Source organism: Galleria mellonella, unplaced genomic scaffold (assembly GCF_026898425.1).
Source record: "Galleria mellonella isolate WM207_F2 unplaced genomic scaffold, CSIRO_AGI_GalMel_v1 utg132, whole genome shotgun sequence".
Classification (NCBI taxonomy): domain Eukaryota; kingdom Metazoa; phylum Arthropoda; class Insecta; order Lepidoptera; family Pyralidae; genus Galleria; species Galleria mellonella.
Genome location: NW_026441989.1, coordinates 1,650,893 through 1,665,107, shown reverse-complemented (window position 1 = coordinate 1,665,107; position 14,215 = coordinate 1,650,893). Strand labels below are relative to the sequence as shown.

The 14,215-nt window shown below is 30.3% G+C and overlaps 1 protein-coding gene across 7 annotated transcripts in view; it reads left to right on the top strand.

Moving 5' to 3' along the window:
• Window positions 1-204: 204 nt before the first annotated feature.
• The window catches only part of LOC113518222 (cytosolic carboxypeptidase 1-like), a 73,626-nt gene continuing 59,615 nt past the window's right edge, over window positions 205-14,215 (top strand). For 4 of the 7 annotated variants that reach the window (XR_003402278.3, XM_026903030.3, XM_026903029.3 and 1 more), the window contains exons 1-2: window positions 2,928-3,147; window positions 4,959-5,093. Coding sequence is in view for 5 of the 7 variants with exons in the window: in XM_026903030.3 (XP_026758831.3) it covers window positions 2,943-3,147; window positions 4,959-5,093 (340 nt within the window). In the remaining 2 variants the exon portion in view is untranslated. Of the gene's footprint in view, window positions 302-2,605; window positions 2,657-2,927; window positions 3,148-4,958; window positions 5,094-5,988; window positions 6,101-14,215 lie in introns of those variants that run through there. The other 3 variants (XM_031913096.2, XM_031913098.2, XM_031913097.2) reach the window with 3 other exon arrangements.

The following is a 14,215-nucleotide window of genomic DNA, read 5'->3' as shown; positions in this document are numbered from 1 at the left end:
GGTATATTGCTTTCAATGGGACTGGTACGCATTACTAACAATCACTTCTCTCCCCAAATAACAGCTATTGCTACCTTACTAATCTTTACCTTTTATTAATACTGGCTTGTTAAAATTTTTTTTAAACAGTGACATTTATCAAACCGTCAATAAATATCAAACTGTTTCATAAATATCTGAGTTTATTTAAACTCTCAACAATTATTAAATTAAAAATAAAACTCCTCAATTGTTACTATGAAGAAAATATTTCCAACGTTATTGATATTAAAAACATTTTGTAATGAATAAGAAATGTCAGGTAAGCGTGCGAGGTAACTTGAGTTTTTAATAGGTGCACACACAATTCTTTTTACAAATTAACTCTTTATTGCACAACTTTAAGAATAATTACTACTCCTCTACCCAAAAGTTAGTCTGGAAGAGATAGCTTTAGCGAGAAGATCGCCTTTTGTACTATGTATAGTAGAATAGAGAAGGAAAAACTAAATATAGTATTAGTATACAACGCGATGACATTTTAACAAATCATTGATATAATCCAAGTCATTTAGTATACGAGTACTTGCCTTACGGAATTATATAGATATATATAATATGTCTAAAACACTTAGCATTGCAAATAATTATAATATTAATAAAATATAAAATAATCATTTATTAAATAAAAAATTAACTTTTATAAAAATACTCTCAGCCTGGAGAAATGTGCAATTAGCAATTATTTAAATGTAACCGTCGCCTATATACATGAATATACATACAATATACATGAATATCACTATGTATGCATATATATATGCACTATCATCATAAAATATACAGATACAGATTTATTATTCAAAATTTACAAAATTACAAATTTAGTCCAATATACTATGGACACCCATGGTATATTTTGTAATATTTATGTCTACCGATCAGCTAATTTTACATACATATATTCTATAGACTCCAACAAGAAGTGAATCTCCTTCAATTCGACTACATTTTAGGTGCATATTACTTATACTGTTTATATGTTCATTTCATGCTAATTTTGTTAAGATTATTGATCGATAGTTTTTCGCTTGGACATAAAAAAAGATGAATCAAGTCACGATTTCTTTAAACTTTAAAACGTAGTAAAAATAATATTTCATATGATAAAAATAATATTAATTATATTAAGCTTTTAAAAAAAGTGGTACCTGAGTAAGTACCATTCTTTTAACTTTATCATTAACAAAATAAATGGGAATTAAAAATCAGCAACGCACTCGTATCATCTTTCTGATATCACGGAAAGACTACTGCACTAAATTGGATGCGATTTTGACAATTGTGTATTTCTAACCGGGTAAAAAAAGCAGGCTTTATGTTCAACTATATATTTTTATGTATGGCTACTATTTTTCTTCTTTAATTCCGAAACAATTTTTTTTTATTGTTATTCCAAAAACTCTTAAGATGGTCCCATTGTCACCAAAATACCCCTTAAATTTTATAGGCATGTGTAAAGTTTACAAGTGTTTATTGTTTAGCCTTTTCGTTAGGTTAGGTTAGCCAATTCCCATCAGCTAGACGAACATCTCGTTTGCTACCAATAAAATCTTTAATTTTCAGTTATAAATACATTTTGATTTCATATTTTTCACCCATAATAAAATATACTAAAGATCTATTTATTTAGCGCTTTATAACGCCTATTTTATATAAATTATTAATAGATACTGAACAGGCATAAAGTACAGGAGACAGTCTTATTGCTAAGCAATCTCTTTCATATATTTGGATAGAGGGAACTTATTACTATACGTGTATCAATATATGCTGTGTTTGCCTATAAAAAATTGTTACACTTAGTTCTAAGCTTCATAATTGTATATATATTTACATTATTTGTGGAAACAATTGTTGGTAAACCTAAATAAATAAATAAATAAAATAAATAGAGGGAATGACTGAGAGAAAGAGTAAGCAGCACTGGACACTGAATCAGATGAAGAGTTTATCTTTGTCAGACTAAGAAATTTATCATATCCCGAATTCAAGTCAATTCGAATTCCGTAAATATATTGTGTAACTCAGCGAACGGTTATATCACGACACTTCAAATGTACATTTTACAAAGTCATGGTAACAATTAACGCTGCATATGATAAATTCAAAAAATACAGTGTAAAGTATATAATTGATTGATGTTTTAAAACTAAATCCATATTGAGATTAAGTAGGTATACCATAATTTATACTAGAAGTTTTTCACTTTTTCGTGTTAAAAATTAATTAATCATTCATTGACTACTAATATAATTAAACCAAATAATATGCATGTTAGTCATCATCATGCGACAAACCTTGACTGTATGATGTCTACAAAATATCAAACTGGTTTCCTATTAATTTATTGATAAACTTTTACTTAAACTTGAAGTGTTAATCTGTTCGTAAAATTCATTAATACATAAAGATTATTTCGCTATTTGTTTTATTCGGAAGTGACAACTCTAATCTTTGCATATAAATTGATTTTAATAGTATATCCCACTTTCGCTAGAATAACTTATACTTTTGATTATTATGCATATTTGTAACTAATAAAAATCTTTCTATTTCATTTTAGCAACCGACTCCTCGGCGCAAACACAAGAAATAAGTAAACCGAAAAGAAAATGTAAGTAGAATTTGCTTACAATTAAATACTTATGAAGCTAACAATATTAGATCGGTGCAATCAGTTTCACGAAGCTATCCAATCAATATACTTATATTTATTACTAAAATTTACAAAGCTCCTCCAGAAAGGATTTTATTTATTTACCAACATCATTTTTAAACAAAAAAGTATGAAAACCACAAAGCATAACGTAGCATCACCATTATTTTTAGAATGACCTCTTATTTACAATCTTTTTCACAACTGTCTGTAGTCCTAGTCTCCCAGCGTAGAATTTTTATCAATGAGTATTCGGGAGACGTTTTCCCGACGCGGCGCGGCGCCCGCCCCGCTCGCCGTCGATTTTCCTTTCAGTGCGACGCGGGACTCAGTCGGGTTACGGACGCCGCGGGCGTTGTGTCGCGACTTGATCGCACTCAACAGTACTCACTGTTTACTCCAAATACAGCCATTCAATCAAGAAGGGGCAACACACCGCACTCACACACGTACGTCCAATGTGATCATTTTGTGTGACCATAAACTTCCACTATTTTCAAACAAACATCCATCACACATCTTGTGGTTTATGTCAATGCGAACACGTTGTTATGTTTTGGCCTACATTCTCGAATACTAATTTCCTTATTTCTAATCTTATTTCAAAGTCATATCCACAATATTATTTTCAAAATCACGAACACTGTTTTTTACATAACAGGGTCTTCATTTTACATAGCTCCTATAATTATATTAATGATATTTACTAGTTTATTTGTGTACAAAACATTACATGTTTATGCTTTTTATATGTATATTTTTATATGTATATATGCGACAAATTAGTATATTAATTTATACTCCTAGCAACAAAAAAATAGAAAATAAATCTCTAATGACTGCCAACATTTACAAAAATACGTTTTGTTATGTTTTTAGCTGCTAACTTGTAATGCATTATTCGATTTTGTTCGATCGTCCACTCTTTAGGCGATGTTGTTGTTTTTATCAATATTTGTATTGCTACACTGTTCAATGAATTTTGCCACTCACTGGAGACATACATTCCAATACACATTTGCCGTCCTTTAAAATGAATAACCATATTAACTCATTTTGCCACTTTGTGCATATATCCAGCCTCTGTTTCTGTCTTACAAACAATGAAGTCTGCTTAATAATAGCTTACCATATAACAACAGAATATATTGTTATCAATACTAGTTGACACATTATGTATGTCTGTATTATTTCTTAACTTAAATTACTACTACATAACGTAATTACTTATAATGCCATAAAATTTGGATGTGATGTTTTTCGCAAATAACTAAAATATTCCTCTACAATTACAGTTTTAAAAATAGAAAGGTCTTAAATATATATATATATATATATATATATATATATATATATATATATATATATATATATATATATATATATATATATATATAATTTCTTTTACTTTAAAATAAATATTAAAATTAGCGTTTACTATTAAAAAAAAAGAGCAGATGAAATAAGAGAAAATGTTCAAGTTGTAGATTTATTACGTTAATAATCAATAATATCTCCTACATGATATATTTAAATATATCTACAAGTATGTAAAAGTATTTTTACTAGGTCTTTTAACAACAACAAATAAGTAAACGATTTATGTTTTTATTACGCATATTGATCTCTAATTATACTTCGAAATTAACTACGATTCCCAACTTATACGTATAGTTAGTTTTAGTCGAACTAAATTAAAAAGTAACCAATTTTTATGCGAATAAAAAGCGAAATTAGTAACGAGTCATTCAAGAAATTTACCGAATTTCGATTTATACTACTAATAAATATCAGCAGACTGTCTTATGGTCAAGAAAATTCATATTTACATTTTTAGTAAGTTCTATTGGAACAGTGACTTGCTTCGTAAATGGTATAGATACTGTATTCGATGGATGATAATTGAATGGTAACCTCGCGTGCACCATCATTATACGCTGGCAGACACCAATGAGGAATAATAGGTTTTTTTTTTTTTTACAACACAGGGGGCAAACGAGCATGCGGCTCACCTGATGGTAAGTGACTACCGCCGCCCTTTATCTTAACGCCGGTTAAGATAAAGTCAAATCCGTTAGCCCATCGTGACGAATTCACAAGGAATAAACTACAATGTTTTACATGGGGAAGCAGAGGTCAACCTATAGTAACTAACGGAATATATTGCTAGCAATCCCATCACCTCATATAGGTACTGTTGCACTTTTTACACTCATGATTATACTGTATGATTTGAACATCTTAAATTGTAAATGTGCAGCGTGTCGCATGGCGGACGAAACGACAGCAGACTGTCTGTTCGAACGACTCCGCGTGCACCAGCAGCGCGCACCAGACTCCACGGAGGTGGCGCGTGCCATCACATCACGTATCAACTCGCGTCTCACATCACACGGTCAGTACCACTATACCTTCACTATTTCTAGATGAAAGAGTAACATACGAGGATGGGTCTCACCTGGTGGTAAATGATTACCGTAGCTCATACCTTAGGTTATATAGATAGAGCGTCTCCATAGAAATGCTTCGAGAAAAACGGATCAACTTTTTCATGCAGTTTTGCGTGATAAATAGTTATAAATGATACCTTTATAACTTCTATATTTATTTTGTCTTATAATTTCTGCATCTTTTAATGCGTAAACACTCACTCTATTTATTAAATAACACGTCAAAGTACATTTTATGCGTAAGTATATAGAACACTGTTAAAAAAACGAGTCAGAAAAATTTACAATTAGCTGACAAAAGTTTAATCTGTTTTTAAGATTCGATGCTCTATCTATACAATCTAAGATAGATACTGAAAACACCAGATGGGTCGTATATAAGTTGTCGACCTTTTAAAAAGGTACACATATTACGAGTATAAAGAATACCTTACATGAATCTGTACTTCTACATAATAGCATAATCTGTCCTACCAACGGTATGATATTTGTGCACTATTTTAACGCTTTACTCAGCTGCATTATGATGCGATCGAGGAAGCTACGCACATAATGTGAGGAATACTTACAGAAGATCGCTTACATGTAGCTTGGACTCTATATGTAGTTAAATCTGTCATCTCATTGCTAAGTATCTAATTGAAGACAAAATTCAAATCTTACGCGATCATAAACATGATTTCATTTTGATTGCATCTTTTTTTATCTTTTTTATTAGAACCGAACCAATTTAATCGAATGAAGGACTCTCTATTAGTAGTACTCGTCTCCGGAAAGTTAGAAATTTACAATGACAAAATCTTTTAATAGCCGGATTAGAACTCACGACCTTCTTATTAATTGTCTGAACAAAGTCCGTATTTTAAACCGGCAGTCATATATGAAAAATAAATATAATTACACCTACGGGTTATTATTGAGGAATCAAAGTTCATCACTAATATATACAATGGTATGCCCTACTTCACAAAGTTTCATTTACTTTAGGGGGACAATTACAATGAACCCAATAACAATAGGTGATACCCTACTCTTTCCGCTGGTTCCACACAATAAACTTCCTATGAATGCCTCCACTTGCACGTCTGTTTGTCATATATATTATTTGGTATATCATCATATATGTAGATAGGATAAATTAAAATAATTTTCAATTGAAATAAGATTTTTTTTATATATACACTTTTTATATACCACTGAGGAGACAAATAAGCATACGGCCCATGTAATGGTAAGCAGTTAAACGTATCTTGCGTTTGATATTTATTACATTATATTATGTCATTAATATTTTAGATTTGAACTAAAGATTTGAATGTTTCTAATAAATTTCTGAACCGAACGAAAACTTTAATTCTTATTCTAATTAAATGGCTAAACTTACAATAGCGGTACAACTATTAATAAAATAAATAGAAAAATAAATACACAATCAAACAAAATACAAACAAATACACATAATATAAATATTTTACTGAACTAGGTGTTAACTTGCGGAAATGCATATCACTGGCTAATTTATTTATTTATTTAAATTTGGCTAATTGATTAGAATTATTTTGTTTAATGCTGCTACCATTAGTATGTGTATGACTGCCAACACTGGAAATTTAACCACCACTAAAATGCGAAGTTTTCGCAGTTTAGTTTTCAAATGGTTTACACTAAGCTCCGAGCAGCGATCTAATAAATTGCCTGAAGATGCCTCGTTTAGAGGTAAAACACAAGTTGCGGAGCATGCGTGAACAAAATGGTAGTCAGGAATTGATGACTAATATAGAAGGTTATAGAACTTCTGATAGTAATAGTGGTGATCAATCTTCGAGTGTTGGCAGTCACACACATACTAATGGCAGCGGAATTAAACAAAATAATTGTAGTCAAATGGCCAACATTAATATAAAATAACCTCGTCATATTATTCTTAATGTGAAATATTTACGTGTGAATTCTCATATAAAAAAAATAATCTTTACAATGACTTTAATAATTAAATACAAATTCAATTCACAATAGAACTTCAACATCGTCTAATGAGCGCAATGTCTAGTTGTTTATTTAGACTATCTTAGCAGTTGCTAAACCTAAAGTTAACAAGATTATTATTTACAATGTTCTATTATTCCATTAACTTACGTACAATTCACATCCCATCGCACAATATAGTATAATGGTATTACATATTATAGTAATAATAAAAAATATTTCATATACACAAATTACATTAAGTTAAAAGATTTTTAATTTAATTTCTGTGACAGTTGTTGAAACTTCTGGAAAGTTTAAGTGACTAGCGTATGAGTGAACGTTCAAGTCCCTAGAGAAGTTAAGTTTTCATTACAAACTGTCGAAATAAAAGCGAACGCAATCGTACCGTAAATGTTTGTAGGAACAACTCACTTGGCAATCTGGAGCCTAAACTAAACCGTATTCTATATCTTTGACACCACATCTCTTATAGATACTTATTAACTTGGACAATTACATTATTATTATTGTAATCTTAAATTATTAATAGCATAAATTACTAATATCATAAATATGAGAGTGAATTTGTTTGTTACTTTATAGTTCCTTAACGGCTTAATCTCTCACTATGACATTTAGTTTACACGTACCACATGGGATAGAGAAGAATATAAGCTACTTTTTACTCTTGTCAAAAAACATATCACGGTCACGCAGACGAAGTCGCAGGTAAAAGCTAGTATTGTAAAAATTTTAAAACATGTAGAATTTATAATGAAATACTTGAATATATCTACGGTTGTCTCTAATTGAAAGATATCATCACGTAAATCGGTGAGTGTAGAAAAATCTAAATTTGCGAATAAAGTTACTAGATAGTAGATATACGTACTGAATATTTTTACAATAAAAAATACAATAGCCATAATTAAATTATATTTATACTAAATGCTTATATTTAATCAAAACATGGTCAAAAGTATTCATTAAACCGGTTTATAACTGGCATAGACTATATTAACTACAGGAGCGCCAACTCTGTGGGTGTTCGGGGGCTCCAGCAACTACGAGATGTAAATAGTGCAGAGCACCCATGACGCTAGACATCATAATATAATTATTGTTTGCTTGGGCATCTCTGTCCCATTCGTGTTTCTACCGTGAAGCAATTATATCTGCATGGCTGTATTTCGGTTAAAAGGGTGGGATATAACAGTGAATTCATAGGGTACAGAGGAATAACACCTAAATCCTTAGGAATGGTAACGCATGGGAGATATCATGGGTGAAACAGTATACTCTGTTATGTCCATAGTACTGCTCATGTCTATAGGCGACGGTAACCATTTTCCTTCAGGTGGGCCGTCAGCTTGTTTGCCATTCTAAGTTGCATAAAAAAATAAAAGAAATACAAATAATCCTCATCATGTCATATGTTGTTTAAATCGCACTTGCTTATCCAAGAAGCAGTGAGCCATCAAAAGAGCATAAGCACCCACAAGGTTTTCTTGAAGCCAGCGCCCCTCATTACCTAATATTACTTAGCGTACAATTAAATTCAATCTTGACCTTTTTGAACTCTGTAAAAAAAAAACTCGTGTTTATGTCATGAGATAAAAGCAAAACTACGTGTGTTCTGTCCCTTTGTGGACTAATTTGATTATTTACTCGAGCACGCGTGCTAAAACTGTTTCACACATTCCAGTATTCGTATTAAGCTTTATCTTTTTGTCAGTTATTTTTTAATCATGATTTTGCGCAATGTTAATCTAATTATAATTAACTTTTCATTCTCTATACTTATATCTGTTTTTCCGTCTATTTTATGTCTGTTTGTCCATATTTCATAAACAATTTATGCTATAACACTCACCTACGAATATTTTATTTATTGAAACCTGACATTAAACTCAAGTGCATCTAAATTCGCTGCAGAATTTTAAAAAAATCTATGCAACTTGACCAACTTCGATGTAATCTACTGTAATCTCAACAACGTGCAATATCTCTGTGTGAAATGCTAATTTTAGTATATTGTTATTCTAAATGTAAGTATGTAAAAAGATTTACGTTTGGTATTATTTGGATTAACCGAATTGCATTACTACGCGCTCTGATTCTATAATATTCACTTGCATCAATTGTCACTACAGTTACTACAACAAACAAAAATATACATAAATCTACCTATAGATACATTCTTGTAACGGCAATTGTAGTCTGTTCTTACATATTAAAATATATGTCGATGTTACGTCGATTTTTTTTTAAATCTAGAACACATTCACTCGAAAATTCTAATAATACAGTTTAGATATGTCGCAGAATTGTATTGTAACATTGTTTCCTATAACGTCTCTTTCTTTTGAACAAGGAGATTTTGTTTTACAAAAAAAAAAATTATATCGTGACAAAAGTAACAGCCACTTTAAACTACTGAACCAAACTTTAAAAAAAACTATGGAACCTATCTAAAATTATATTATTGTTTGTAAAAAAAAAGAATTTTCTAAATTCTGTTTCTGTTTATAAATGACGAAGTTCAAAGATAAAAACATAAAAAATACAACCAATTGACAATATTGAAGTCGGTTTAATATATAAAAATATTTATGAAAACATTTACGATGTTGTGATAACAGTTAGAAACAACACGCTTAGTTCTATCTACTTTTAAATTAAGTAAAAAAATTTATTATGTTATACAAAATATCAGGTAAACAAACCTACTCAAATACGTTACTTTTTTAAATACCACATAACATAACATTATGCACATAAAACACCCAGAACAATACAAATGCTCTCATTTATGTATATAAATGTGTTTATTATGCAGAAATCGAACACGCAACCATCAATAGGTAAACCACCAATGTTATCGTTTTCAAAATATATTTTTAGGAAATTTCTAAAAGAATGACTTTCTTGATTCACCCATATTTTTTTTATATATAAAGCAATATCTTTTTTTTATGCAACCTAGAATGGTAAACAAACTGATGGCCCACTTGATGGAAAGTGGTAACCGCCGCCTATAGACATGAGCAGTACCATGGACATAACAGAATATACTGTTTCGCCCATGACACCGCCAAGCGTTGCCAATCTTTACCAATCTTCAATAATTCTTTTTTTATTCATTAGTTGATAATGTACCCGTATTAGTTCCATATTTTATTAAAATAGCATTCAATAATTATTGCCCGCAGCAAAATTTTTATTATCTAAGTTGTTTACCCGAATGATGTTGCCGAAATTCCATTTTTTTTTCCTATTAAAAATTACGAACATAAAATATTAGCAAATTCAATCTATCTGTTTTCAAGTGAAGACACCTTCACGTAAGTGAAGACATCATCATCGACGTATCTTTTCATATCTCCGCCTACAAATAAGAAACAGGAAAATACAAAATATTTAAACATATTTTTCAAAGCTGTAAAACACTAGTTTAGCCAGTTATAAACATAAATACATCCACGTATGTTTTTTTTTTTATACAACTTAGAATGGAAAACAAGCTGACGGTCCACCTGATGGAAAGTGGTAACCGTCGCCTATAAACATGAGCAGACCATGGACAACAGAGTATACTATCTCGCCCATGATACCCCCCATGCGTTGCCATTCATGAGGATTGAGATGTTATTCCTCTGTACCCAGTAAATTCACGCCATATCCCACCCTTCAAACCGAAACACAGCCATGCAAACACAACTGCTCCACGGTGGGACAGAGGTACCCAAGCAATCGACTTTTGTACAAAGTCCCCCTCTGTGTGTGTGTCTATATATACACCTACCATAAAACTAGGAACAATGAACCACCGTTAAAATTTACAGATATAAACCATCATTCTATCGTAACTGAGAACTTGATATAGGTAAAATATTTGAAAAATATTCCATTAGTTTTATATATAGTAATAAATTATGTAAATTGCTGTCAAAATGTTTTATATGTATAGTCTCGAACGTTATTAATTTACTCAATAGAATACCATTATCATTTAAATTTGTCACCCATTATAGTCTACGTAATTAGGTTGTAAGTAACAAAAACGCCTGAGGAAAACAAAACCGCCGGGTGTTAATAGTTCAGTGACCTTTAATTTATTATGATACTGGCTTCGCCTGCGACGCCGTCTGCGCCTCCCGGATAATGTAACTCATGTTCTTCTTCATCCCAAAGAACACATACAGAATTTCATGAAGATTGTTCAACTATTATGTAAATGTATTGAGTAGGGGATTTATAATGAAAATTAAGAGTTTTATACATTAAAACAAAACGGACCAAATCCACTCATCCACTTTCTCGTGACACTTGACACAAACATATCATAACAGATATCAAATCTAAATTTTGTTTCTAATTTTTACAAAAAAAAGAACTTAATATAAAGACATTTCTACTCTTACAATTTTATTAGATAGTACCCACTCTTATCTACATATATATATATATATATATATATATATATATATATATATATATATATATATATATATAAGCTTTTTGTAAATACGAGTTATTATTTTAAAATTTTAAGTATATATTAGAGTAGTAATCTACCCCAGTCGTGGACGAATACAAATTATATATACAAGTGTTCCATATAAATATATATGTTGGCCACAGCAGAATATCAGTGTTTTGCTCTTTTAAGGGCAAAGCAATAAACTGAGCTGTGACCATTTTGTGTTACACACCATTTTGGCACACGCATGAAGGAATGGTAACAAAGGATTAGATTATATATTTTGTTTTGCATTTTTTTTTTGTGCTTTTTTTTATTTTATTTTTTTTATTCTTTTGTCTCTTTTGCTGTGTATTACGTGTATGTTTTTTTTTTTATTGTAATTTATATGCTGTAAGTAATGTAAATAAATTATCTATCTATCTATAAATATATCAAACTACCTTTGTGTCCGCTACTTCGTACTCGTGGATTTTTAGAAATAGGAAAACCAATGAAATAGATCTATATGAATAGATTCTAGATGGTGTAAGACCAGCAGCAAGTGCACCAGTTTCTTTGTTTGACCGTCAAAAACACATGATGCTAGAACAAACAAACAGACAGACAGACAAAATTTTAAAAAATTATCATTTTGCTATCTATTGGTCTTATTAAGACCCCTCATATTATTTTTTCGCAATTATCACCTATGTCATTGTCTAGTGACTGTTTTATTACATTAATGAAATTGTTTATATTCAAAATCATATTTTTTAAAACCCTATTAATGAATACTAACAGGAGTTTTAAGAAATAGGTTATGATAATTAATCCACACTAATATTATAAAGAGGAAAGACTTGTATTTCTGTGTGTATGTATGTTTGTAATGAATAAACTCAAAAACTACTTTACCGATTAAAAAAAGTTCTTTCACCGTTAGAAAGCTATATTCACCCCGAGTAACATAGGTTATATTTGTTGCTAGAAAAGATTAGGGACCCTTACCAAAACTTTAGTAACGTAACTCAAGGTGTAAAAAATGCTATAAAATATCTTTAGTCGCGTGCGCTGCGGAAACTATTAGTGATAGAACAAAAGTATGTTCTACAATATTGAAGAAAATATCAATAACTACAAAAAGCTTCGCGATACTATATGTCCAACTATTATCATTATGTCACAATAATCACTTTTTATAATGTTGTAAAAATATCCACCCATGCGAAGCCGGAACGGGACGCTAGTATACTATATTTTGAACAAAAAATAAAACTTATTTCCATTTTTACAAAACTAAAGAGATCCTCAATTCACCGGCATTCGGTATTTCTTACGTACGGTACGTTACGTTAAACTAAATCTTCTCTAATTATAAACTGATTTTAATGAATCTTTTTGCAAACTTTATCAAAATCATTGATGATAATGTGCGTACATTATCAACTGTGTGTGTTAGTTCCATATTAATTTCACTACAATTGAAGCCATATTTGTAAAAAAAAAGTATGTAGTTCAATCCATAAATTAACTGGACCTAGTACTAAATCTATATTTTTAACCCCATTTAGAGTATGATGATTAATCGTTGCGCTACCCAAATTACCTATTTGTTACTTATGTCGAATATGTAGATATATTTGTAATAAAATCAAATCATACCCACTTTTATGCAACTAAAAATGTCAAACAAGTATATTTACATTGCACGCATAAATTTACATAAATTTCCTATAAACATTAAACACTAAATTAAATATATTGAGTAATGAAACACATTCTTTTTACAAATTTAATATCATCGAAAATTAGATTAAAGCTATCAGATGTTCGACCTTCAGAACGCGTGCGTATACGAGTACATATTCTCGTATATGTAATTAATAGCACCGCTTTATTTTATGTAGATTTTCAAATATCAATAAATTAAAGAAAAGCTAATTTTACTATGCCACTGTTGTTATAAATCACATTAATTATATTTGATGGTACCTACATACATACATTGCTACATGCTTCTGTAGTAGTAGACGTAATATATTGAATTAATAAAATCACAAAAATAGATCTAAAATAAAGTAATAGAAATAATTCATTATTACTTAAATCCATCATTTTTGATGGTTCTGGATTTATTAAAATGCCTATTTCTTTATAATTTTTATTTTGACCATTTATTTTAATTTTGATAAAGATGGTTGTTGTCCGCCATGTTTATTTTATTTTGTATTCAATGTTTATGAAATTAAATAGGTTAAAAAGTTTTGTCTTTCCCGTGCCAAGCCAAGAACTATGTGTATGCCTTAATCCATAGCAATTGGTTGAGTCGTTAAAATAAACGGTAAAGTAACCTATGTAAAGTAAGATATATTATATATATGGGTGAATTCATTACATTAATTCAATATATAATATATACCAAAGGGGAACTTTGTACAAAAGTCGTTTGCTTGAACACTTCTGTCCCATTCATGTTTCTACCGTGAAGCAGTTGTGTTTGCATGGCTGTATTTCGGTTTGAAGGGTGGGATATGGCAGTGAATTTACAGGATACAGAAGTATTCCTCTGTACCTTATGTACCACTATACACCTGAGTCCTCAGGAATGGCAACACATATCATGGGTGAAACAGT